This window comes from Sus scrofa, chromosome 7 (assembly GCF_054392235.1).
Source record: "Sus scrofa isolate SSC_HxYL_T2T_F1_AM1 chromosome 7, Sscrofa_HxYL_maternal_Yorkshire_Landrace_v2.0, whole genome shotgun sequence".
NCBI lineage: Eukaryota > Metazoa > Chordata > Mammalia > Artiodactyla > Suidae > Sus > Sus scrofa.
The window spans coordinates 27,627,666-27,654,782 of record NC_139389.1 but is presented as its reverse complement, the minus strand read 5'-3'; the positions used below and the strand labels follow the sequence as shown (position 1 = coordinate 27,654,782).

General features: G+C 50.7%; 2 protein-coding genes across 2 annotated transcripts; one reads left to right on the top strand and one right to left on the bottom strand.

Annotated features, from left to right (window-relative positions):
• Positions 1-2,526: 2,526 nt before the first annotated feature.
• On the bottom strand, positions 2,527-14,232 carry MUCL3 (mucin like 3). Its single transcript, XM_005665757.3, has 3 exons — positions 14,127-14,232; positions 4,889-7,089; positions 2,527-4,380 (listed from the first exon to the last, which is right to left on the bottom strand). The coding sequence occupies exons 1-3, from the start codon at positions 14,206-14,208 to the stop codon at positions 4,234-4,236; spliced, it is 2,430 nt and encodes an 809-aa protein (XP_005665814.3). The 5' UTR covers positions 14,209-14,232; the 3' UTR covers positions 2,527-4,233.
• Positions 14,233-22,430: 8,198 nt separating this feature from the next.
• SFTA2 (surfactant associated 2) lies at positions 22,431-23,224 on the top strand. Its single transcript, XM_003128304.4, has 3 exons — positions 22,431-22,581; positions 22,804-22,892; positions 23,013-23,224. The coding sequence occupies exons 1-3, from the start codon at positions 22,521-22,523 to the stop codon at positions 23,097-23,099; spliced, it is 237 nt and encodes a 78-aa protein (XP_003128352.1). The 5' UTR covers positions 22,431-22,520; the 3' UTR covers positions 23,100-23,224.
• Positions 23,225-27,117: the final 3,893 nt, after the last annotated feature.

The window sequence follows — 27,117 nt, the reverse complement described above, 5'->3', positions numbered from 1 at the left end:
AGTGGGCACAGAAAAAGTGGACAAATCTGCGGTGAGCTGAGAGGCTAATGAGGAGGCAGGGGTGGAGGCTGTGCTGGTCTCAGATCTGGCCATGGAGGCTGTGATGGTCTCAGGGCGTGCGGTGGACATAGACACTGCAGTGCTCTCAGAGGTGGTAGGTGAGGCTCTTAAGGGCCCAGACACAGATGTGGAGGCCGTGGGGGTCTCAGAGGCTGTGGTAGAAACTATGCAGGCACCAATGTCTGTGGCGGAGGCTGTGGTGGTTTCAGAGAATGTGGTGGACACGGATGTTTTGTTAGGGGATACGGTGCTTTCAAAGGCTGTGGAGAAGGCCACAGCAGTTTCAGGCCGAGGTGGGCACAGACTCCGCAGTAGCTCCTGAGGCTGTGGTAGAAGCTATGGTGGTCTCAAATCCTGTACTGATTTCACTGGTGAAGACGGGTGGGCACAGAGGCTGTGGTGGTCTTAGGGGGCCTGGTGGTAGCTGTGGCAGCACAGACTCAGCAACTGTCACAGAAGTTTTTGTGGAGACTGTAGTGGTGTCAGAGGCAGTGTTGACGGCTCTTATGGTCTCAAAGTTGGTGGTGGAGGCCATGGTGGTCTCGGATGTTACTGTGGTTCCAGAGCCAGTGGTGGAGGCCATGGGGGACATATGTTATTTCCAGGCCGTGGTGGTCTCAGAAACCTTGGTGGAGGCCAGGACAGGGGGACTCGCCTGAGACTGCTCCCCTGCCCCCGCCTTCCCCCCATCAGAGGGGCTCGGGGGCAGGAGGAAGGCATCGTGCTGGAGCCTAGGTGAGGCGCTCCTTGAGGGGCTGGGGAGAACCTGATGCCATCCACAGACAGGCTTGCGGCTTGGCTAGCAGCAAATGGTCTCCCTCTGCCCGTCAGCTGGGTGGGGTTCAGGCTGAGGGTGGGCCATTAGTCCCTCTGCGAGGGAGCCAGATTCAGGAGCCACCGGCCAAGCGAAGCCTTCAGGGAAGGAGGGCCACCGACTGGGAAACCCTGAGGATCCCCCGCTGCCCTGTCCAGGCCAGCCCTAGGGGTCTTCGCGCTTGCTGCCAGGGAGGTCATCTCTCCCCCACCCCCCACCCTCAGGGGACATGGGCGGAGCCTTGGTGGCAATAAGCCTTTGAGGGGGATGGATTCCCTCCTTGCCACTCAGTCATTAAGTGATTTGTCCTAATAAGGGCCCAACCCCAGAGCTTGTTAAAGGCTCTCTCCCTAAATTGTAAAGTGACCATTAGCCTGGGACAGAGAAGTGGGAAGGGAGACAATCCAGGGTCCTGTTTGCTTTGGGGCGACGAAGAACCCCCCCTCACTCCCTCAAACACCCTTTGACCCCCAGTGCTCTGTTTTGGTGCCTTGGCTTTCATGTTTTGCTTTATTTTGTTTTGATTTTTTAATTAGGGTACTGGCTAGGGAAATTCAATGGTTAGAGGCTGGGGTTAGGGGGTATCTGCTTTCTTCTCAGGGCAAGTGACCCTCTTGTCCTGGCAGATGCCACAAACTGTCACCACCTGATCCAATGACCAAAAACCTAACAGCCTCCTCCTTTTTTTCTCTGGCACTCCAGGGCTCTTCCAGAACCCAGGTGGCCCTCTCCACCTCAAGGCTCCCTCCAGGGAGCTAAGTGTGGGCTCCCTCCGGCACCTGACATGCCTCCTTTCTGGGACTCACACTCCAATTCTGCCCTCAGCAGAGCAGGTCTCTGGTGGGAGATTCAGAGAGACCCTCAGGCCTGAGGGCCCTCCCAGCCGAGAGCCAGGTCCTGGCAGATAATTCAATGCCATGAGTGTCCAGATTAGGGTTATTATTCATGATGGGCTTCCAGCTTCTCACAAGCCAGGACACCAAGAATGGCAAAAAGCTGCCTGTGGCCCTGCTATTTGATCTCAGATGGAGGAAGTTAAGGTTGGAGGGACTTTCTGGTCAGTGAAGACAGCGATGCCATCCTCCTCTGGTAAGACAGAGAGCCGAGTCTACGGGATGATGGGCAGCAGTTCTGCTGGGACTGACGTTTGGGCACAGAATGGTCTCAGAGGAGGGCTGGTGTCCCAACACAAATATGAGATGTGGAGTTCCCGTCGTGGCGCAGTGGTTAACGAATCCGACTAGGAACCATGAGGTTGCGGGTTCGGTCCCTGCCCTTGCTCAGTGGGTTAACGATCCGGCGTTGCCGTGAGCTGTGGTGTAGGTTGCAGACGCGGCTCGGATCCCGCGTTGCTGTGGCCCTGGCGTAGGCCGGTGGCTACAGCTCCGGTTCAACCCCTAGCCTGGGAACCTCCATATGCCGCAGGAGCGGCCCAAGAAATAGCAAAAAAAAAAAAGAAAAAAAAAAAAATGAGATGTGACAGATGCCCCTAAATATTGGGCTTAATTCATTAGAGTCTTGTTTGATTCTGTGTGATACTGCCTTGTGAAAACTCTTATTGAATTATTTAATTTTAATTTTCCTGTATTTGTGTCTTGGATGAGAGCTATGTCTTATACTTCCTTGTAGTTCTCAACAGAATATGTAATAGGTGCTTAGAAATACTTGTTTATTAATTAACACATTGTCTCCTCATTTTGTCACCATGTAAACGAGCCCAGCATGAACACTGGCTGGCTCTTCTCGAAATCCAAGAGTGAGCCATTTTAGGAACAATGGAAATTCAGCCTTCTCTTCCTCCATCCTCCAAGGAATTCCTGTCCTCCAGCCACTCCTGCCCAAGGTCATCTGTAAGGTCACACTCAGAGCCAGGAACACCAGACAGGACTTTTTCCCAATTGACAGTGCAGTGATTATGGTACCTTCTTTAATTCTTCCTTCCTTCCTTCCTTCCTTCCTTCCTTCCTTCCTTCCTTCCTTCCTTCCTTCCTTTCTTTCTTTCTTTCTTTCTTTCTTTCTTTCTTTCTTTCTTTCTTTCTTTCTTTCTTTCTTTCTTTCTTTCTTTCTTTCTTTCTTTCTCTCTTTCTCTCTTTCTCTCTTTCTCTCTTTCTCTCTTTCTCTCTTTCTCTCTTTCTCTCTTTCTCTCTTTCTTTCTGCCATGCCTGCAGCATGCAAAATTTCCCTGGCCAGGGATCAAACCTGAGCCGCAGCAGTGACAATGCCAGATCCTTAACCACTAAGCCACGAGGGAACTCCCTATGATGCCTTACTTTATAAATATTTTACACTTTATTATTAAAAGATCAGTAGATAGAGAGAAGCTATGTCATCAACTAATTCTCCCTTCCCCCCTCTGCCCAATCAGTAATAGGTGAAAGGGCTTTAAATAATTGGAGAAAAATCCAGAAAACATACAGGTGAAATGTCTTTGAGGAGAAAAACCAGAATCTGGGGTGTACGTGTGAGGAAAGAGGATAGGTGCAGTAGAGAAGATGGGTGATGCTTATAGGAAAAGCCAAGACTTGGGGGCTTTGGGAGAAGAGATAGGAAAATAAATAACGAGTGGGGAATGCCATTGGGAAGGTTTGGGGTGAAGATCTGTGGATGAGACTGCAGGCCAAACAGAAACCCCTCTCAGCATATCCACCCACAACCCAGCAAGCCAAACCAAAAGACGGAACACTGAAGACATTTAGAAAAACTAAGGGATTCGAGAGGAAGAGGGAAGAGCCCATCTGGGTAAGAGATAGTTATGATCTTTTCTGGAATTACCCAGGGAATGGAGAGGTTGGAGAAGTAATAAATTCTTTTTTCTTCTCAGATCCTATTTTTTCATTTAAAAAAAGGTCAAGGGCCCTGGGAACTCAGAGATAAGCCTTTTTACACACAAACTCTAAGTAATGGTAGATGGAAATAATATAGGCTGGTCTTGAAACCCAGAGTCTCTGTCTTGCATCTCCCATCTCTCCTGCCCATGACCCTGACTCACAGGGAGGTTATGGAGGTGTTGTCTCCCAAACTTCCCTTCACTGTGCTTCCCCTCCCACAGCTCAGAGTCCTGTATTGATCCCTACCCCGTACATCCATCAAACATGGTTTCATTTTCAGAGCATCATCTTCTACAGAGAATACTTCCTTGTATTATTCATTTTCTTTTCTATACGCCAGTGCATATCTTTTTGCTTATCACTTCATCCATTGACCTGTTTCAGTAAGAATACAGCAGTTGAAGGGTTAATGTGTTAGCCATCAGTGCTTTGCCCTTCCTGGAGTCCAGAAAATAGGAATTGTGGGTCTAATTTTCCATCCAGGAAAGGGGTAGGGCATGGAAGAACTGGGGCTAGGCAATTTCTGAAAGATCATCTTTGAGAAGGGATCTGGCCCATGCCAAGATTCTGCTGCTCCATCAAGTAGACTGGGTAGGAATTGGGGCCCCCATCATCCTCTGGGTCATGGTCCTCAGTTCTCCGGACCAGTGTACGCCGTGTTCGAACCAAGTAGGAGACCTATGATTAGGAGGAGAAAGGAAAAATGAGTACCACTGCCATGACATTAGCTTTCCTCACACCCGTGTCTCAGGCCCTTTGATTCTATTCTCCCTGACCCCGGACCTTTGGCTCACTCCTTTCCCAAGATTCCATCCAAAGCCCGATCCTTATTTCAGTCCCAGATCCAGTACACCAAGTCCCAGACCTCATCCCGTTTCCTCCTCTGTCTTATTTTCCTTATCCTAATAGTCCTTCTTCTCACACCTCAGAGTCTGTCTCCAACCCCCAAATTTTCCCTACTTTATACCCTTTTTTCTCAACCACTGCTTGCTTCTTAATTCTACTTTTCATGTCCAATACATCTGTTTTCTTCCCCATAGCTTCCGCCACTGCGGTCCCTCTATTAACCTCCCTCCACACCATGCCTCTTTTCCTAGACTCGTTATTCATTCTAGTTCTGATCCATAACATTTCCTCAACCCCCTATCCTATGGGTTCACTCCCCTGGGGCATCACTGTCCCTTACCAAGACAATCAGGCCAAGAAACACCAGGAGGAGAATCACAATCATCAGGACCACGACAACTATGGCCCATGCAGGGAAGGAATCATTTTCTCCCCTCTCTCCTGAATAGAGACCTCCTTGTGAGTCACTTGTCTTCTTGTAGGTTGACGTGGTCTTTCCTTCATGTCCTGTGGGCTTTTCTGGGGCTCCAGTTGCCTTCTCCTGGCCAGATGTGGTTTTCCCTTCCTGTCCTATGGGCTTTTCTGGGGCTCCAGTTGTCTTCTCCTGGCCAGATGTGGTTTTCCCTTCCTGTCCTATGGGCTTTTCTGGGGCTCCAGTTGTCTTCTCCTGGCCCAGTGTGGTCTTTCCTCCATGTCCTGTGGGCTTTTCTGGGGCTCCAGTTGTCTTCTTGGAGCATGATGTGGTCTTTCCTCCATGTCCTGTGGGCGTTTCTGGGGCTCCAGTTGTCTTCTCCTGGCCCAGTGTGGTCTTTCCTCCATGTCCTGTGGGCGTTTCTGGGGCTCCAGTTGTCTTCTCCTGGCCAGATGTGGTCTTTCCTTCAGGACCCACGGGCTTTTCTGGGGCTCCAGTTGTCTTCTCCTGGCCCAGTGTGGTCTTTCCTCCATGTCCCATGGGCATTTCTGGGGCTCCAGTTGTCTTTTCCTGGCCAGATGTGGTCTTTCCTTCAGGACCCACGGGCATTTCTGGGGTTCCAGTTGTCTTCTCCTGGCCAGATGTAGTCTTTCCTCCATGTCCTGAGGGCTTTTCTGGGGCTCCAGTTGTCTTCTCCTGGCCAGATGTGGTCTTTCCTCCATGTCCCGTGGGCTTTTCTGGGGCTCCAGTTGTCTTCTTGGAGCATGATGTGGTCTTTCCTCCATGTCCCGTGGGCTTTTCTGGGGCTCCAGTTGTCTTCTCCTGGCCAGATGTAGTCTTTCCTCCATGTCCCGTGGGTTTTTCTGGGGCTCCAGTTGTCTTCTCCTGGCCAGATGTAGTCTTTCCTCCATGTCCCGTGGGCATTTCTGGGGCTCCAGTTGTCTTTTCCTGGCCAGATGTGGTCTTTCCTTCAGGACTCATGGGCTTTTCTGGGGCTCCAGTTGTCTTCTCCTGGCCAGATGTGGTCTTTTCTTCAGGACCCACGGGCTTTTCTGGGGCTCCAGTTGTCTTTTCCTGGCCAGATGTGGTCTTTTCTTCAGGACCCACGGGCTTTTCTGGGGCTCCAGTTGTCTTCTCCTGGCCAGATGTAGTCTTTCCTCCATGTCCTGTGGGTTTTTCTGGGGCTCCAGTTGTCTTCTCCTGGCCAGATGTAGTCTTTCCTCCATGTCCTGTGGGTTTTTCTGGGGCTCCAGTTGTCTTCTCCTGGCCAGATGTGGTCTTTTCTCCAGGACCCATGGGCTTTTCTGGGGCTCCAGTTTCCTTCTCGTGGCCCGGCGTGGTCTTTTCTCCATGTCCCGTGGGCTTTTCTGGAGCTCCAGTTGTCTTCTTGGAGCATGATGTGGTCTTTCCTCCATGTCCCGTGGGCATTTCTGGGGTTTCAGTTGTCTTCTTGTGGACTGATGTGGTCTTTCCTTCAGGACCTGTGGGCTTATCTGGGGCTCCAGGTGTCCTCTCCTGGCCTGGTGTGGCCTTTTCTCCATGACCTGTGGACTTTGCAGAGGCTCCTATGGTCCTCTCTTGATCCGATGTCGTCCTTGTTTTTTGTTCAGTAGTTTTTTCTGGCTTCTGTGTGATCTTTTCTGGGGTTCCTTGTGGGGTGGTGCTTGGTGTTGTAGTTTTAGTTGGGTTACTTTTTACTGATGACCTGGTTGCTTTGCTCTTGGGACAAGTCGTCTGTCTCTTGGGTGCTGAGGTTGAAAGCTTGGGTACTAAGTCCTCATCTTTTTTATTGGTGTCATTATTTTTGACACTGCGTTCATTCCGAATAATCAGGTCTTTTTCTTGATGGCTGGGGTTTTGTTCAGAAATGAGAGGAGCTGTTTGATGTATTGTAGAGCTTTTGGAGTTACCTACAGCCTGGTGATTCAGCTTAGAATGGTGTGTAGTATTATATTGGTGTTTTGGCTTATAGATTTCTGTAGGTTTAGGAAGGTCTGGAGAACTGTGTTCTGGATGAAGAGCAATGTGGTCAGAGGGAGTAATAGGAACAGGGCCTGGAGTCAGAGGGAACAAATGATCAGATGCTGGAGAGTCATCAGTTTTCTGAAATTCTTGAAGTGGGATAGCACCTGTGAAGGGAGAGAGGCAAATAAGAAACTTCCTCTGTGTTCTTCCATGCTCCCCTTCTCACCTCGTCTCTAGGGGTCCCTTTATTACCCCAGATGTATCTCTCCCGACAGCCTCTTCAGAATACTGTGATATCTTGGAGTTCCCGTCGTGCTCAGTGGAAACAAATCTGACTAGCATCCATGAGGATGCAGGTTCAATCACTGGCCTCTCTCAGTGGGTTAAGGATCCGGTGTTGCCATGAACTGTGGTGTAGGTCGCAGACTCAGCTTGGATCCTGAATTGCTGTGGTTGTGGCGTAGGCCAGCAGCTATAGATCCATTTTGACCCCTAGCCTGGGAACCTCCACATGCCATGGGAGCAGCCCTAAGAAGCAAAAAAAAAAAAAAAAAAAAAAAAAACTAGGTTATCTAATCCTCGTTTTCACCTTCAGTCCCTGGACCTTTATTCAGGCTGTGTTTTCAGCAAGGATGCCACCTCTCTCCTGTCCACCTCTACTCTTCAGTTCTCAATTTCAGATCTTTCAAGCTTTTAAAGGCATCATTCTTTATCTTTCCAGCTTCATCTCAGTGCTTAAAAAATCTTTCGTTAATAAGCCTTTCCTGCTACCATCAGCTTGACATTACAGTTGTTTGTGTGCCTGTCAACATTTGCCCCCAGTCAGGCGTATCACAGTGTAAGATTCTGAAAGGAGGTATCAACTGGCATTTTGCTCTGCACGTGCTGCTTTAGGGTTTGTATGCTTATGAAATGGAGTTGCCTTTCCATGGCAGAGCTGAGAGGAAAGGAAACAAATATCAGAATCTCAGCCTTTCCATAATATTCCAGCTCCATCCCAAATGTAACTGTGTGAGAGACTGAGGTAAGACTTCTGGCAAAACTTCCCACAGGGATTAGGAAGTAGACCCAGGTGATGAGTGAGAGGATAAGAAGAGGGATGTGGGGGGTTGGGGTTGGCATATGCACACTGAGATGCATGGAATGATTGGCCAACAGGGGCCTACTGTATAGCACACAGAATTCTACTCAATATTCTATCTATCTATCTATCTATCTATCTATCTATCTATCTATCTATCTATCTTAGGGCTGCAGGTGTGGCATGCAGAAGTTCCCAGGCTAGGGGCTGAAATGGAGCTGCAGGTGCTGGCCCATGCCACAGCCAAAGCAATACCAGATCTGAGCCACGTCTGCGACTAACACCACAGCTCACGGCAATGCTGGATCCTTTAACCCAGTGAGCGAGGCCAGGGACCAAACCCACATCCTCATGGATACTAGTCAAGTTCTTAACCCACTGAGCCATGATGGGAACTCCTTAATATTCTGTGATGATCTATAATGGGAAAAGAATATGAAAGAAAATGCAGGTGTGTACATGTATAACCGAATTTGCTGTATAGCAGAAATTATCACAACATTGTACATAAACTATATGTTAATAAAACTTAAAAAAAAGAAGAGGGGAGTTCCCATCGTGGCTCATTGGAAATGAATCTGACTGGCATCATATGCATATGCATATGAGAACTTCCATATGCCACAGGTGCGGCCCTAAAAAGACAAAAGAAAGAAAGAAAAAAGAAAAAAAGAAAAGAAGGAAAGGAAGGGAGGGAGGGAAGAAGGGAGGAAGGAAGGAAGAAAAGAAAAAAAGAGAAAGAAAGAAAGAGAAAGAAAGAAAAAGAAGGAAGGCAGGCAGGCAAGAAAGAAAGAAGAGGGATGGAGAATGGGTAGAGGAGGAAGATGGGGAACTTTGACTTTGGTGATAAAGTTTGGTCAGAATGCTGGGAAGCAGATAAGATGGCTCAACCATTATGGCTCCTCACCAGCTTCCCCCTCTTCAGACACCTGAAGCCATCTGGGACAGATGAAGGTGGCCCTTTTGAAAGCAACAGATATCTACGTGAGGGTCCTGGGAAGTGTGAATGAGGCAGCTGGATTCTGGGAGGGTCCGACTGTGTTTAAGGACAGGGTGTGAGGGAAAACACCCCTATTAGTGAACAGATACGGGCCTTCAGTCGGGGAAGAACAACCAATGGGGACAGAGGAGATGACTCTGATATGCAGCCGGGAGAGTGAGAGCCAGGAGAGCACGGAGAGTGGAGAGATAGCGTCGTTACATAACTGAACTTTCCAGGCTCTGTTAGCTCAAGGTGGCAACCAGAACCTGGACACACTCCCAGTCACAGGAAACCGCAACCCACCCGACAGGAAGGGGGAAGGTTGGGGAACTCCATCCTTGAGAGAAACACAGACGGGATGAGAAGGGTGTGAGGGTAGGTGGGAAGCCCAGGTCCCTGGAGGGATTGGAGGCTGGGGAGAGGGAGGAGGGCTGAACCGCCAGGCCCTCACTTCACCAGCGGTGTTGTCCTCTGATTCTCTCGGCAGCGATACCCACAAGAGCCTTCTTTGGGCCAGGCACTCGGCCAGCTGCCTCACAGGCGGTCTCTTCTGGGTTGTTTTCTAAGGTGATTGATCTCCCCGCTGCCCACAAGGCACCTTATAAGCTGTCAGCATCTCTTTTACGGCCAAGAAACTGAGTTTCTTGGAGAACTGGTGACTTGCACACAATCCCGCAGCCATAGCAATGGCCAGCCTTTCTAGAACACTTACTGGGAGACAGGCAGGTCCTAGGAAGGAGGACATGTATTAACCCATTTACTTTTCACAGCAACCCTTTGCAGTTGAGAGTTCTTCATTATTCTCCCCTTTGTACAGATGAGGAAACAAGGTTCAGAGAGGTAAAGTTATCTCCCCAAGGACACTCAGCAAGTCAGAGGTTAAGCCAGAACCATAATACGCATTTTGGGCTCCCAGGCCCAGGCTCTTACTGGTCAAGACCATGCTATACAGCCTGTACTTCAGCCCAGGCCCTTGGGGAAGGAAGAACACTGACATTTGTGGAACCCCTGAAGGATGCTATTCATGTATTTGTTTATTTAATCTTGTGAGTGTATGACCTTGCTATTTTATAGGTGAGGAAAGGAAGTCCGAAGAGGGTAAGTGATTGGCAAAGTCAGGCTTTTCACTACATCCCAGGTGCTTTTAAACAGAATAAGGGATGAATAAGCATCCGTGGCGTGAATAAATGAGTGAGCAGTAGCTCAGAGTGGCAAACTCCACTGGCCTGAAAGAATCAGAGGACAAGATCGGAGTCCAGGCTCTGACCCTCACTGGGTTTGCATCCCTGTTCAGCCCACTTAAATGCTCTGAAGCCCCATGTCCTCAACAGTATATAACAGTGATATCAATCATACCAGTTTAGGGTGAAGATTAAAAGAATCATGGAGCATAGAAGACTCTTTAAAGTGTTTGTTGTACCCAAATTGTAGTCTTTGAAACAATCTCATACTTACTCTGAACTGTTCTTCTCCTGGTAGTAAAAGGAGCCTGAGCTTGTGGCCCTGCCCTCTGGGCTCTAGCAGCCCCAGGTGTCTCCTTTGCCCCCAGCCCCCTGCTCTATACATCTCAGCGCCTACTCTGACAGCTTCTTCAAAACAGTAGCCCCCCCACCCACACAATCCTGAGCCACTTCCCCCTGCTATGTTTTGTCTACAGAGCACTCATCACTTTCTAATGTACAATAAATGCAGTTTACTTCCCATGGTGGCAAGGGTTTTTATGTGTTTTTTTGTTTGTTTTTTTCATCGCTAATGTCTGGTCCATAGGAGGCCCTTTATAAATATTTGTGGAATGGATGAATGAGAGAATATTTTAAGACTGGTGAAAACACTTCAGAAGTCATGCTAACAACTTTTCATTATGTACATTAAGTAAAAATCAAACATAACTGAGACCTCCAAAGGTTGGAAAACTAAGGGGTAACTTCTGTTATGTTAAGTAATTGAGCCCCTGAGATGAAACATTGTTGAAAGGAGGCTTCTAGCCCACCAGCTTTGGGGACAGTGATTATTACTTATCCATAGGAGTCACACTGTCAATAACTAGACTCAGATAACTAGATTATAGAATTCCAGATCTACATCACACAGTTGCAGAACCATCAATTATAAAATCTAGAGGAGAAACATAAGAGACTCCTCGGTCCTGAGCCATGAATCAAATCAGTGACTAAACCCCCAGGATGAAATGATCATCTCTTCTTCCCTGTAGATCTAGCTTTGTTAGCAATTTTATTTTCTTAATAAGTTTTCACCATGAGATATTCATTTAACTAACTACATTAGTGACCTGAAAATAACTTTTGTGGTCACTGAGGTATAGGCAAACCTGGCTTTAGCAGAAGACACTGGAGGTGGATGCTGGTTAAAAGGATATAAACAAATCCCACAACATCAAAACTATGCACAATTCCAAAAGTTCAAGCTGCTTCATTCACTAGTTTGAAAAGAAAATGGACATCTTAAATGACCTTTTAAATGACTCAGGCTGTGTGGTTCTGAGAGAGCAGCCTCATCCTAAAGGATATTTCTGCTATTTCTTGGAGTCCCACCTCTCAAAAATGGCTTACTCCATTTGCACTAATATGCGTAAATGCTTATTAGAGGGTCTATACGGTTTAAGCTCAATGTGTGACCTAAAACACAGACATAGTAAAAAGGCTAGAGAGAGGAATTCCCGTCGTGGCGCAGTGGTTAACGAATCTGACTAGGAACCATGAGGTTGAGGGTTCAGTCCCTGCCGTTGCTCAGTGGGTTAAGGATCCGACGTTGCCGTGAGCTGTGGTGTAGGTTGCAGACGCGGCTCGGATCCTGCGTTGCTGTGGCTCTGGTGTAGGCCAGTGGCTACAGCTCAGATTGGACCCCTAGCCTGGGAATCTCCATATGCCACGGGAGCAGCCCAAGAAATAGCAAAAAGACAAAAAAAAAAAAAGAAAAGAGAAAAGCCTAGAGAGAAATACACTCAAAAGTTTGCCTGGGCAACTAAGGAGTATTAGAAGATTTTTCTTTTTCCTTCTAATTTTTTATATTTTCCAGCTTCTAGAATGAGCATATATTATTACTGTTATAGAAATTAAATCAAATAATTACTGTAGGAAAATGTCCTTTTTAGATTCTCCCCAGGACTGCAGCCTCATCTGTGCCTTCCTCAGAGATGAGTTATTCTACATTCTGCACCTGTGGTTCTGTGGCTGCATGATGCAGACTCTGGGGTCCTAGGATCTAGTTAAGTGCATCGGGGTGTTGACTGGTCCTATGGATAAACAGCAGGGCAGACCCCCAGAACTCTGGGCCAAAAGTGTCCATCTACCCCACTTGTCACTTCCCTCCCTACCCTGGCCTTACTCAGTCTTATGTCAGCCCTGACTCATACTCCAGATCCACCCTGACCCCATCCCCACCCCATCCCAACCTCACCCCATCCTCAAGCCCTCCCCACCCACCACCCCTGTTCTTATCTGCAGGATCTGAGCACCCAGCTGCTCTTGCCCTCCCCACCTGTCCCCTCCATCCCTGCCAGCCAGGCTTTACTGTGGCCATCTCCCAGACCACACCCATGGAGCCCAGAGTATCCTGCTTCGGAATTTTGATTTCAAGTCTGCCCTGCGCCTGTCCTGTGTCCTAGACTAAATCTCCCTCAGAACTTCATGTGAGGGGGGCAAAGTGAATGTGTGTGGAGTCGATATGGACCCATTCTCCTCTGCCCCTACAGGTTCCTCCTCCTGGGCAGCGGCTGGCAGGAGCAGTGAAGACGGCATTGGGACAGGCAGTCTGGCAGGGAGTGGGGAGAAGGGGGGGTGAGACTGGGGGTGGACGGCTCAGGATGCTCTGGTGCTTCTGTCCCCAGACCCTCGAGGTGGGGGAGGGCGTCATATCAAGGCACTGCTGAGACCACAGAGAGGACGTGGAGATTCCTTGGGCCCTGCCCCCTCTTGTCCACCCTCTGCCCAGCCCACCTGCCCCCGTCCTCTCTGGCCCCAACACAACCTTGAGATCAGTAAGGGAGAAACTTCCGCTAATATCATCCTGGGTACCAGAGGGGAAGCTGCTGCTTCCCCTGCCCCAAATGCTGCATGAAGCCTCCAGACTCACAACTTTCCCGGCCCTGGTTTGAGGTCATCAGCGCCATTACCATGGATGACCATGTGCAGTACCCAGAGAGTCTCTCTGAATCTCTTTTCGCCAAGGGTCTACCTTGTGAACCCCTCCTCCCGTTCACCTGGGCCCCTCCATACCGCCCCCATGGTAGGCATCTCTGCTCCCTGGGTTCAGTCACAGAACTGTCTCTTAACTTGTCTCTTGACAAAGTGAACTTAGTGATTTCACTTTATCTTGTAGGGTCTATTTTGCTCATCAAACTTTTCCATATTCACTTTCTTACCAAAGCCTTGGGATGTTTCCCAGCTGTGAAACAGGGCTAAAACTGTACTCACCTTACCGAGTTGCCATGAGGGTTAAATAAGTTACATGGATGAAATGCCTAGAAAAACGCCTGGAGCGTAGTAATTCTTGGTGTCGGCCAGGCGGCATGCTTCCCATTTTACCCAGGCCCGAACTAGTTACATGGGGCAGAACAGGGTGCTCAGGAAAGACATGCACCCCACATCCCCTGAGAGTAACAGTGGGGGTGACGTGGCGGAACCCCTGCCTGCTGTCATGACTTTGGACAAGCCCTTTACCTCACTGTGTTTCACTCTCCTCGTTATAAAATGGGGTATTACTAACCGCCTCATGGGATTTGAGACATGAAATGAGATCAGGTACCCCAAGCGCCTACGAATTCCTCGCACAGGTGCTCACGGAGTGTCAGGTCCCTGCCGCTGCCCACACAGGACGCCAGCCCAGACAGAGTCTTTAGCCAAACTAGAAGAAGCCCCCTCCGGCGGCGGCAGCCTTGCAGGCCATGTCTTGAGGAGCGGCGCATAGGCTGTATTTCATCTCCGACATGCCTCTTCTCCAGCAGACTTGAGCGCTGTAGCCCCTTGACGGCCAGCAGCGGCTCCGCACCCACCCCCTCCCCCTCACATTCGCTTGCTGTTCATTTCTGCAGTTGGTCATCAGCGCCCTGTGCAAACAGCCCCTCTCTGTTTTCTATCCCCTGTGTGATGGTGACCCCTTTACCTCTGAGGGCATCTCACCTGCCTCCCAAGAAGCTAGAAGAAAGAGGAAGCAGCACTGCAGGCTGAAGATGGAACGGATGCAGTGGGCCGGCTGGGCCATGTCGGAGCTGGACGGCTGCTAGAGGCCGTGGGCTGGGGTCCCCTCAGCTTATATGGTCCTGGTGTGACATCATGAGGGCTGGGGCTCCTTGGGTCTAAATCTTAAACAAATGGAACCGCCCCATCCACAGGGGTGCCCTGATAACAGGAGCTGCTTCGTCATGGAGTGAGGAACGTGGGTGCCTCGTGAAGGGGTGGGATCTGGGTGCAGGGAAAGGGAACTGGGAGGGACGGACTCCCGCCCCGGCCCCAGCCCTAGCCCCAGCCAAGGGTTGGGGGTTGAGTGGACAACATCCGGGGTTCTGGGTGGGTGGAAAGCAGAGGACAGGTTCTAGGGCCAAGTTGTGGCTGGGGCCACATGAGGAGGGGGTCAATTGGATGCCTGGGTTCTGGGAGGAGATTCAAATTCTGGTCCTTCTCCAGCTGTACATTCACCATCCCACCTCTCACGTCAGCCCAACTCTCCACACCCCTTACTCATACATGGTTGCTCCTGACCTGGGTGGAGCTGTCCATGAGTATCAGGTGAAAGAGCAGAGAGGGGGAAAGCCTGCACATGGCCCGCTGCTGCCGAGACAGGTGCTTCCAGGCATCCAGAGATGACACAAGAAGAAGGGGGGAGCAGTGGCAGATACAAGAGGCCAGGCAGATACAGAGCCCCAGGGACTGACACCACCTCCCTCACCAGGGACACTGGCAGGTCCAGGCCACCAAGAGGCACCAAACCCGGGTTCTTTGGCAGAGATGCTCAGCAGACAAGGGCTCTGCCTTGACTCTACCCTCTCCTCCTCTCCCACCTTGGCCCAGCAGCCATCTCCTTGCCTCCCAGCCCCCAGCCACCCCTAAACAGAAATGCAGACACCTCATTTCTAGGAGCTCCCTGGAGCTTCCCTCTCCCCTTCCTCTTCACTCCCTGCCTGAAGCAAGCATTAGCCCAGAGACTGTCAAAATTCATCCACTGGGCTCCCAAGTGGCAGTGGCTGGGGCTGGATAGGGAAGGATACTCTACCCAGGACTCTAAGGAGAAAGAAAGCCTTGGGTCCAGGTGTCTCAGTCACAGCCCCATCACTCACTCAATTTGTTCACCGTGGGTCTCCTCCACTGGACAGTGAGCACCCTGTTACATGGTGAGGTCTCTGCCATGATCCCTGCTGCATCCCCAGCACCTGGGACAGGGCCGGGCACAGAGCAGGTCTGGGACAGGAGACGACCAGTAGTGTTGACTCGGCTGAATGGAGTGGAAGTCAGGGCTGGCTGCTGCCTCTCTGGGGAAAGTGTAGCAAGCAGACCAGGTGGAGAGGACCAGATCTAGAGGCAGGAGGCTGGGGCCTGGGGCGGTGGGGCTCACAGGAGGACTAGAGGGCCAAACATGTGAATCCCTCTCAGTACTTGGCACGACTGGTCCCTAAGCCTTAGGCAGGTCTGGAATGGGTGAGAAGAGGAGACGCCAACTGCTCATTAATGCAATTAATGGGAGATTAATGAGGCTCCATGGAATCAGGCCAAAGACTGAGTTCCCAGGACTGGACAGCCTGCCTCCCAGGCAGTGCATCCTGCAGAATGGGGAGTCCTCCCTGCCACTGCATCTGGACAACCCCCCTTTCCACCAGTATGCTACCCACCCTTACTTCCAGGGACCTAGGCCTCTAGAAGAGTGGTTCTCAGCAGAGGGGGGCCAACTTTGCCCCCCAGGAGACATTTCACAATGTCTGGTGACATTCTTGTCACAATTTGGAGGGATCACTCCTGTCATCTAGAGGGTAGAGGCCAAAGATGCTGCTAAACATCCTGTCATTCATAGGACACCCCACAGCAAAGAACTCTGCCCCTCAACAGGTCAGTGGTGCTGAGGTTGAGAATCTCTGTTTTCGTGGTGTAAATAAATATTCCCCCTACTCTTTTAGCTGAAGCTTTCCCCAGAGGATGCAGGCATCTGGACTGGAGGGACCTGGAAGTAGGCGGAGGCTCTTTGTGTCAGCAGAGGTTGTGTTTGAACCAGAGCCCAAGGAGCCAGTCACAAAACAGCCTTTCTAGCTGCTGATGTCTGAGCTGTTCCAGGTACCAAACAATATGCTAAGCACCCTTCTTATAAGCGACAAGTTGGCAATGTCAGCCTCATGTTATAGATGAGAACAACAACCTTGGTTCAGGGGAGGGACTTACCCAAGGTCACACACCTGATAAGGAGCAGAGACCAGAACTGACTGGTGCCTGCCCAATGGCAAAGCCCCACTGTGTATTTGTGCACTTGGACAAATACACAGTGGCTGGGAAACCAGTGGAGGGGGTGCTATTTTATTTAGCAGGAGTTGGTCCAAGGGAGTGTCACAGAGCAGGGTTCCTCACCTGTCCTGAGGTGAGTTAATTGGGGGTCTTGAGAGGTTCAGAAGCTCCATAGAGAAGGAAATATGAAGGGGGGACCCCCATCCTGTTCCCCCGGGGGGCCAAGCAGTGTTCTCAGCTAAGGAGCTTCTCTGAGGTTTGGAGAAGAGGCTGGGAAGAAAGTGTGAGGGCAGATGTTCCAACTGCCTGGACTCAGATTCTGTGAGGCCTGAAGAGCTTTGGAGACCATCCAGCCCCGGTCCTTCCTTCTGTGGATGAGAAAACCATGTCAAAGAGATTGGGTGTCAGAGGGCAGGCTGGTGGCAAGACGGGGACTGCAGTCTCAGCCTCCTGCTCCGTGACTGACAGTGGACTGCCCCTTACACCGTCGGTGGAGGACAGCCAGGAATCCAGCCCCCGGAGGTGGTCCCAGCTAGTGTGAATGGGAACTTGAGTGAGTCTATTCTGGAGAAGAGGAAGGTGGGCCTTCACATGAAGGAGTAGCGCTGGCAGGTGGCCACGGAGTGGGAGCTATAAGGGGTCACAGACCCACAGCCACACCCCACACTCATTTCCTTCTGGAACTGGCAGGCCTGAGAGATGAGGAATGGATAGGATGAGTTAACCGAGGACCCCAGGAACCCTCTGCCCAGCCCTCAGCTCTCCCCAGGGACCACTGCCTCCCTCAGTAACTCAGGTGCTCAGAGATCCTCTTCCAGAAAAAACATAATAGTAATGAACCAGATGAATTTACTGAGCACTTATGTGCCAAGTGTGTAAGTGCTTTACATGCATAAGCTCATTTTATCCTCCGACAGCCCTTTGAGATGGATACCATCATTCTTGTTTTATCCAGGGCTTGGTAACCTCATCGGCAGGATGAGGGGTGATATTATCTATGTCACAGTGCTGCTGTGAACTAAAATGTATACAGCACGTGGCACATAGAAAATCCTATTTAAGTATTAGTTATTATTATTAATGGGGAATTGGGACACAGAGAGGTTAAGTAACTGGCACAAGGTCACACAGCTATGATAGCAGAGCCAGGATTTAAAACCCAGGTTATGTAACTTTATGGAGTAGATTCTTCATTCCTGGAGCTGAATTTAGTGTCTCTGTGAGCTGGCCAGCCTCCAGCGCTCGCCAGTCTCTCCTTCAGTGGCCCCACACCCCCATCTCTCCCCAGTCACCGTTTCTTCTCAGCCACCCAGACTGGGATTCCTTTTCCCCTCGGCCCTCCCTAAGTGTGACAAACTGCCATCTTTTTCCATGAAACCCCTGTTCTTCTCAGAGTTCTGGGGCACCAGGTCCCAGCTCCACTGGCCTCAGGGACCCACACATCCATACCATCGTTTCACTCACCTTCTTGATACCATACAGTAGGTTGACAATTGCTGCCACCACAGGAGAGTGATCAACACAATGGCCCAGTCGGGGACAGAGCCCTTCTCCTGTGGCTTCAGGCCTGAGGAAAGAGAGGGACAGTGACCAAGGCAGGTGGGAACCCAACCCCCTGACTCCCCAGTGCCCTCTGTGATTTTGTCTTTCCTTCTGTGACTTTAATGTCTATGCAACTCGAAGGACACGTTTCTCTAGGGAGTTCTGTCTTGTCATCTTAGGAACAGAATCTCAAAGGAGGGGGTTTTAAAGGGCTTCAATCCAAGCCCCAGTCATCTCTTCCCCACCCGTGGGCATGTCTGTCAGTCTCTAAACTCCACCGACATCCATGTCTGTCTGTTTTTCTGAACCCTCCTCCATAGCACAGGCTCTCTCGTCCGAGTTTCTCTCACCTTCGATGTCTGCACTGGGAGGGTCTCCAGGTGAGCCTCTCCTTCTTCTGAGACCCCGTCCTCCCCACTACCCCACCCTGACTCTGGTCACTAAAGTGTCCTGTTTTCCCTACACTCATTTTCTGCCCTCAGATTGCCTGGGAGGATGGGGGCAGGGAGACTAGGATGGAGGTGGGGGGGCAGAGAGAGGAGGGAGGGCAGGATATCTAGAGGGGATGCTTGTTGCCCTGGAGAGACAGAATTGGCCACCAGAAAGGAAATTGAAAACGTTTTAAGGAAGCAATCAGGCAACGACGTCCAGCTATTGGTCTGATCAGGGGCTTGAGGGGGCACCGAGACCCTTTTAAGAACTGGAGACATTGGAGTTCCCATCGTGGCTCAGTGGTTAACGAATCTGACTAGGAACCATGAGGTTGCGGATTTGATCCCTGGCCTCGCTCAGTGGGTCAAGGATCCGGCGTTGCCATGAGCTGTGGTGTAGCTTTCAGACACTGCTCGGATCCTGCGTTGCTGTGGCTCTGGCGTAGGCCGGCGGCTACAGCTCCGATTGGACCCCTAGCCTGGGAACCTTCATATGCCCCCGGTGTGGCCCTAGAAAAGCCAAAAGTAAAAAAGACAAAAGAATTGGAGACATCCTCAAAGCACAGCTGAAAGCAGGCACTAATGCCTGTCCCTACATCTCTTTCCAGGACCCAACAGAGACAAGAGCGCCTTACTGGTTGGGATGCTGAGAACAGCCAGGGGAGGTGGCAGCGGCTCCAGCAGTGGTGGATGTGGAACCTCCTGAAACAGACCCGCTTGGCGTGGAAGTCCCAGACACAGGAGAAGCAGTTCCAGGGGCTGTGTTGGGGGAGACACAACCCCTGGAAGGGCAGAGGGGGAAACGGCTGGAGATCTGAGCAAGAGCAGAGCAGAGCAGAGCAGAAGTTCCATCCAGTGCCCCTCAAATGACATCCTAGCAAGTATTTGGTAGAAATTGACAAACTGAGTCAATGAAAATGAAAAGACTGAGACTAGCTAAGGCAATCTTAAAGAAAAACCAAGTGGAAGACTTAACACTACCAGATCCCAAGACCTGCTGCAGAGCTGCCGACCTTAAGTCCTGTGGCACTGGAGTAAGATCAGACAGGACAGAGGAGCCCAGAAACAGGGTCACTTGACTTTCAGTAAAGGAGCTCCCACAATTCGATGGTGTAGAGAGAGAGAAGTTCTTTGAAATAACTGATTCTGAGGCAACCAGTTATTCATAAGGGTAAAAAAGGAACCTTGACCCCTGACTTATTCCAGAGAAATTAATCTGAGATACATCATAGGCTTAAGTCTGAGAGCTAAAATAATAAAGTTTCCAGAAAAACGCATAAGAGAATATTTTCATGACCTCAACATAGCAAAAAAAAAAAAAAAAAAAAAAAAAGTCTCTGGCAGGATACAAAGAACACTAACTACCAAAAAAAAAAAAAAAGTTGGCAGTTGAAAAGCAGAAAGTGGGTCTTTGTACAGTCACCAAGGTTGGGCACTGCTTCAGGGAGGTTCTGGGGAACTTACGACTCACTCGTGGCCGAGCACAGGAAGCCCTCACCCAGAGCTACGGGCCAGCCAAAGAGTCATTCAGAGATTATCAAGCAACAGAAATATCACCTGGCAACGGTGATACTGCTCCTGAAGTGCTGCCAGAAGGGGTCGGAGCTAAAGTCTGAGGACTACTGGGCAAAACTCCAGAGGCTGAAGAAACTGTTGAAAAACTCTCAGAGATGGTGGGGAGACCTGCAGACACAGGGGGGGAGACCAGCAGAGATGGTGGGGAAACTTACAGAGACATCACCAGAGACAGTGGGGAGACTTGCAGAGACCGTGGGGAGACCTGCAGAGACATCCACAGAGGCGGTGGGGCTGCCTTCAGCTATAGTGTTGGAGATTCCTGATGGGTTCAGCTGAGCTGTGAGAAGAAAGATAAGGTGGTGTTAGAAGAGTTGACCATCTTCCTCGGTCCAGAGTCCACATCTTACCCCAAAGCCTCAGGTCAGAGCCCTGAGCTCACCATAGCCGGCCAAGGCTTGCAGGCCCAAGAACAGCACCAGGGCAGCATCCATGGTGCCAGCTGATGTGTGTTTCCAGGATGGGCTCCCTGGCTCTTTAAAGGATTAGATGCCCTATTATAAGTCCAGGAAGAGCCAGGTGTGCCAGGGCCTCCATCTACACCAGGATCTCCCCCAGGGAGAGGCCATCAAGCTGTCCCAGGGGATTGACTTGTCCCAACCTGATTCCAGGAAGCATGGGCAGGGGGAGCGAGTAAGAGCCTGAGGACTCCCCTGCTGGGCTCTGGGGCTCTTTCCAGATACAGGATCTATCCCCAAGGCTCCAGTCAGTCCCCAGCCCAGAACTTCATTGTAGGGAAGAGACCCAGATGTCCTATGCCAAGGTTGTCCTCTTGCTCCTAGAAGTACAACCCTTAAGGGTGGGGATAGATGGGTCCCTTGGGAGCGGGATTTGGGAGCCAGGTAGGGGTGGAGACCATTGCCACCTAGGGACTGCATTTGACCCTTAGGAGAGCCTAGGGCAGGGTGGGAGGGTGAACCCCTGAGCCGCCTCTTGTCCAGATGGCTGCAGCCCACAGAGCTTTCCATTCCTTTGGCAGAGAAGGGTGACAGCAGAGGAGGGGCACCAGGCAAGACAAGCATCCTGTTCAAGGACAGGTCAATGTGTAAGTTCAGAACCCAGCTCAGAATCCACTGTGCTGGAATCCACCACTTGCCAGCTGTACAGACCTGGGCACGTCACGTGACCTAAGTCTTCGTTTCTTCACCCCTAAAACTGGGGCAGGTAGTGCATCAAAGGTCCATCATAGGCATTCAAGGAAATGGTGTTTCTAATGTGCTTGCACAAGCAGCCTATGAGTGTATAGAAAGTTAGGGGCCCCAGCAGGGAAAGACGCAGGCATGCTCCCACCCTCTTCTTAAAGGGTCTCAGACGCCCCAAAGCTTCTGGCTCTCTCATTCCTCCCAGGTCTGCTGATCTTTGTGTCCATTGACTCTTCCAGCTCAGGGCTTCCTGCCTCCAATGCAAGTCTGAGAGCCCCTGGATTGTACCAGGTTCACATTTATGGTATACGCGTCTCTCCCTTCACTGCTCCATTTCCCTGGTCTTGCCTTCACCTTTCTTCTATGACTCTGCCCAGTGCCCTCTCTGCCTCCATCCCTCTATGCGGGGGCCCTTTGGTTTTCTTGAGGGGAGGATGCATAGGGAGGCAGATAAAAAGATGAAGGGCATGTCCCTTTGTGTTCTAGAGGGTTTTCACAACCGGCGTGGTACGTGACTGGGGTGTCCATCCTTGGAGCTTAGCCCTGGGTCTGACATCATGCAGGATGGATTCCAGTTGCTCTGCTGCTGACTTGCTATCTGAACTTAATAAGTCATTTACTTTCTCTGGGCCTTGGTGTCCTAGTTTTTACAGAAAGAAGGTAAACTAGATGGGCTCCAAACCCCCCCCACACACATCCGCCCTTGCGTTTGCCATCCTGAGTGCCCAGTAAAAGGGTGTTGGCTGAGGAGATCCCCTTCGGGTGAGTGCACAAGGCAGGGGGTGGGAGGATATCTGATGAAACTCATGCCTTCACCCAAGTAGCTAGGATGTTTTAGAGCAACTAAAACAAAATAAAGACAAAAGGTCCCCCTGAGCCAGATTTCCCACCCGGAAAGCCACTGTGACTTGGGGAGCAGACAGCTGGGTTTGGGAAGAACTTGGCGTGATCCACCCCTCCCTTTCGGGCCCACATTCCTGAGCCCTTCCGTGGCATAGATGATAGAAATTAATTGCAGTTAATAATTAATCCCTAAAGAGCAATGAGAAGCCCAGGCTTGGGTGGAGCCCAGGAACCTGCATGAGGGACACCTCCTCACCCTCCGTCTCTGCGGACCGGGCGTCCACACCCCTCATGCTGTGAGACATGGGGGGCATTGGGGGCACCGGACTGAGCAAAGGGGACCACTCTGTTTTCCCAACAGCCCAGTGGAATGGCGCTCTCCTGGGTCCTCCAAGCCATATCGAAAGAACTGGAAAATCCAGTTAACCAGCCTCTCCCCCATCTCCCCCCACACACCTGTGCTGAGTGGGGAGTAGAAGGCAGGCCAGGTAAGGAGAGGCCAGGGGCTTCAGACGTTGCTCCTGTCCATCCGAGAAGCAAGAAGCGAGGTGGCCACAATGGCAACTGGGCTGCCCCTCGTCCTCCTCCTGACCCTCCTCGGCAGCTCACAGGGAACAGGTGAGGCCTGGAGGGGGAGACACCCGAGTCCTCGTGACAAGAGACCCAGAAGGGGAGCAAGAGAGAGAGACACCTTAGTCCTGAGCTCCTGAGGAGTCAGGGCTGAGTCCCTGCCTCCAGAGGGTCCAGAAGGACATGGGAGGGGAAGAATTCGGGTGGGGGTGGGGCCCGAGGGGGATCCGGCCCGTGGCTGGGTCCTAAGCTGTGCTTTTGGATTCCTAGGGCCGGGAATGACTTTGCGACTGAAGCTGAAGGAAACCTTTCTAGCAGATTCTTCCTATGACTCCAGCTTCTTGGAACTGCTTGAGAAGGTAGTCCTTCGGGAGGGGAAAGGATGGGGCTCTGTGAACTTGGAGTGTGTTTCTGAGTTGGTTTGGGGTGTGGGTGAGAGCCATAGTACACCTCACCCTCTAACCTTGTCTCTCCCTCAGCTCTGCCTCCTCCTCCACCTTCCATCAGGGACCAACGTCACCCTGCATCAGGCAGGATCCCTACACCACGTCACCTGCCGAGTCTGAGAACAGTCGAAGCCTGTGCCCCTCTCCGCCAGGCCTTCTGTCCCCAGGCTGCAGAGGGAATGCACTGGCCTTGCCTTCCAGCATGTTCTCACACTGCTGAGTGGTAGTAAATATGCTGAATTCAATGACTTGAGTTTGCAATTTCATGAGCAGAGGGTTGGCAGCAAAGGGGAATCAGATGGCCAAGTCTCTGACTCTTGCTTGTTAAGCAGAGGGTTTCCCGGATGGACGCTCCCTCTCCTAATACCATCATCAAAGGCCTAGAAGGAATCTGGGGATCTAACTGCTTGGACACACACACACACACACACACACGCATGCACACATGCACACGTGTGAATGCACACTTCAAGTTGAGCTCTTTAGAACACTTGAGAATAAAGGAAAGGAACACTTACTGATTTCCTGCTTTGTTCCAGGCACGGGGCTGTCCCATGTCAGTGCATGCCCCAGTCTCCAGGGCAGCATGATCAGTCTCATTATCTGATTTTCCAGATGAGGAAACTGAGGCTTAGAGAGTGTAAGCTGCTCACCTGAGGTCCATTAGCAGTGGGGAGGTTTGAGACCAGCCAAATCCCTTGGCTTAAGGAAAATTTTAGTTCTGTCTCTTTGCTTACGCTTTGGAGCTGGAGCTCAGGAGCCCCAAACAGGGGTGTGGACAGAACAAGAACACCCCCAGGAGGTGGGTGGTGACCCAGGGGTCCACAAGGGTCAGTCAGGGTAGGAGGTGGGGGTAAGGAGGCAGTTCGGGTGAGAGATGAAGAGTTCAGCTTGTGGGAGGATGGCCAGCCTGGCAGAAGTGGTGGGGAGAAGAGGCTGGGTGCTGGTAGAGCTTGTACTGGTAACTATGGGAACATGTGTAGTCACACTGGCCCACACCTAAGTCCTAGGGGAGTTTCTTATTCTCTTAGACCCTCCATTTTTTTACCTGCAAAATAGGGAGGATGGTAGTACCTGCTTCCTGGGATTACATGGATAGGCTGCCTGGGGCACGTGCCACAGTCCCTGTCAGATACGTGGACCTGGGTGGTGGGGATTGTCATCAGGATGGAAACCTGGTCCCAACGCAAACGTCCTAGTGCCCTTGGGGTCCAGGGTCCTCCTTCTCCTGCTTTTCTTGAGGCAGGTACTTAATCTGACTCCACACTCAAGACCATTTTGACTTCTCACTGGCTATCTCAAAATGTAAGCATGCAGCCCAGGCATGACCTGATGACATCAGCATGATTGCTTCCTGTTCTCCGCAGTACCTGTCCTACCATACCCTGCCCCCAACCATGTGAAATTAGAGACTGACTCCTTTGAAGGGAGGGGAAGGCAACAGTTCATATGGAATATCCCTGAAGAGGAGACAGCATAACCAAACGAAGCTCTTCAAGTTTCCTTGACAACTGTCCTGGGACTTTGAGCCCAGAGGAGAGGTAGCCAAGGGCCCCAAAGAGCCCCAGTGTTTCATGACTGGCCCCTAGGCTGCACCGGTGGGCAGGGGACACCCATGGTCAGGTGAATAGACCCAAACAAATTGAGGGATCGAATGTCTGGATCTCCAAATGGCTGGAGGAACAGACAGCTAACTGGTTCTTAATGTGGTTCTTGGATCTCAGGACCTGGGATCACCAGGCTGTTATCTCTAGATTCTTTTCTGAAAAAATTCTTTTCCCAGATTCAAGACAGCAGCTCAGTTAAAAGAATACTTTGGGAATCACCTGACCTCAGGGTGGCAGAAAATGCTAATTGTTCCCTGCAGTTATCTCCTGAGATAGTCATGTAAATATTAGCTTGTTTACATTTAGCTGAGCACAGAGCGGACTGTGATATGCTTCCCAGCCTCCCTTGCAACTAGGAATGGCCATGTGATTAGGTTCCACCCAATGGGATGAAAGTAGAAAGGAATTATGCAACTTCTTGATAATATTCTTAGAAAGAAAGAAGCTTCCTTTCCTTTCCTTTCTTTCAGAGGAAGAAAACAAAGACCTTACAAAGACCTAGAGGAGGTTCCCTTCATGGCTCAGTGGTTAATGAACCCAACTAGGATCTGTGAGGATACGGGTTCCATCCCTGGCCTTGCTCAGTGGCTTAAGGATCCAGAGTTGCCATGAGCTGTGGTGTAGGTTGCATTGCTGTGGCTGTGGTGTAGACTGGCAGCTGTAGCTTGGATTGGACCCCTAGCCTGGGAACCTCCATATGCCACAGATGCAGCCCTAAAAAGCAAAAGAAATAAAAAACAAAGACCTACAGGGTCCTAGACCAGCGCTTTCCAATAGAGCTTTTCATGATGATGGAAATGTTTATTTCATAACCTGCATTGACCAATACAGTAGCCACTAGCCACACATGGCTAATGTGACTGAGAAACTGAATGCCTAGTTTAACTTGGATTGTCAGGTGGCTACCACTTTGGACAGCGCAGCTCTAGCTGATTACCTTGACCCCTCCCTACCCCCACCCTACCTCTTCCCTTATAGACTCCGCCCCCCACCCCTGTCTGCTTGCTGCTCTTTGAGCTCTCCGGGTGTGCTCCCATCTTAGTGTTGTCCTCTGGCTCTTCCCTCTCCAAGGAGCGCTCTCCTCCCAGACATCCATGTGGCTGATTCCTTCACCTCCCACAAGTCTTTGCTTAAATCTCACCTTTACAGTGAGTTTGGCCCTGCCTCTTCCCACCACGCATGCATCCAAGCCCCCTTCTCTTATCCTACCCCTTTCCCCCTAGCATTTATGACCTTCAGACACACTAGTTTACTTATTTACACATATCATTTCTGACTCTCCCTGCTAGAATGAAAGTACTACAGAGATGGAGATCTTTGTTTTACTCATTGATGAACCCGAGGGGCCAGAACAGGGCCCAGCATATACTGGGTGCTCAAGCAGTACTTGTTGAACTGAGGGAAGAGGAAAAGGAAGCTGCCCACCTTGCAGGGTGCGATGTGGATATGGTGGTGGGAGCCAGAGCAGATCTTAGATCCGGGGTTGGGAAGAGTGTATCACAATGTCAGGAAAGTAAGATAAAAAGGTGAGGGGAGTTCCTGCTGAAGCACAGTGGGTTAAGCATCTGGTGTCTCTGAAGTGGCTTGGGTTGCTGCTGAGACATGGGTTTGATCCCTGGCCTGGGGCAGTGGGTTGACTATCTGGCATAGACTGCAGCTGCGGCTCGGATTCGATCCCTGGCCCAGGAACTTCATTCGCCTCAGGTACAGACAAAAAATAAGTACATAAAAGGGGTGAGAGCTGCTCTATTGCAGAATCCTGCTTCTGTCCAGCAAAATCCATTTTGTCTAAGCTACCTATTACTTGTTTTATCTTAGAAATTTGATTTTTTCTTTTTTAATTGAAGTATAGTTGATTTAGAATATTAGTTACGGATGTACAATATAGTGATCCAGTGTTTTTATAGATGAGCCACTATTATCTTTGAAGCTTGGTTACAGCAGCCAGAAAGAACCTGCACCTCATTTACTGAGTTGAGTCCCAGCTGGTATTTTGGACTAGTTACTTTCATTTTCTGAGCAAGTTTATCTCCAAGATGTAGCAAACATCCACCTCAGGAGCTTCTTGGGAGGATTAAATGGCCCCGGAAAAGACCCAGCCTATGGCAGGGCCGCCACACACAGCAGCTTCTCAGAATGTCACTTGGGTGTGGAAGGACCAGGCCCCAGAATTCCAGCAATGAGACAAGGTGTCTGAGGTGGCTAGGCAAGCATCTATGCATGCGTGCGCCTCTGTCTAGGGCTGGGTGCTGTGTCCCTGGTGATCTGGTTTAAGGCACACTGAAGCGAGGGGGACTCACGCCCCAGCACTGCCTGCAGGCCTGATCCTCCCAGCACCCTTGGAGGTAAGGCTAAGAAGCAGGGAAGCTCTGCTGGCATTTTGGTGAGAAGTGGAGGAGGCAGGGCCTGCCGAAGTCAGGCCACTGTCAGTAAGTCCAGGAAGTAGGTGGAAGCTGGTCACAGTGCCCAGGCCCTACTAGAAAGCCCCACACTCCCACTGTGGCCCAGAGCCCAGCGCTAAGCAGCAGCCT

What these genes read in the sequence shown, in the direction of transcription:
- MUCL3 (XM_005665757.3), bottom strand. Translation starts at nt 14,208, where the DNA reads ATGGCCCAGCCGGCCCACTGCATCCGTTCCATCTTCAGCCTGCAGTGC. An exon ending in TCTAGCTTCTTGGGAGGCAG is followed by an intron (nt 7,090 to 14,126) that starts GTGAGATGCCCT and finishes CTCCCTTCACAG; the next exon opens with GTGCTATCCCACTTCAAGAA. An exon ending in TTCTTGGCCTGATTGTCTTG is followed by an intron (nt 4,381 to 4,888) that starts GTAAGGGACAGT and finishes TCCTAATCATAG; the next exon opens with GTCTCCTACTTGGTTCGAAC.
- SFTA2 (XM_003128304.4), top strand. Translation starts at nt 22,521, where the DNA reads ATGGCAACTGGGCTGCCCCTCGTCCTCCTCCTGACCCTCCTCGGCAGC. An exon ending in CGGCAGCTCACAGGGAACAG is followed by an intron (nt 22,582 to 22,803) that starts GTGAGGCCTGGA and finishes TTGGATTCCTAG; the next exon opens with GGCCGGGAATGACTTTGCGA. An exon ending in TCTTGGAACTGCTTGAGAAG is followed by an intron (nt 22,893 to 23,012) that starts GTAGTCCTTCGG and finishes TCTCTCCCTCAG; the next exon opens with CTCTGCCTCCTCCTCCACCT.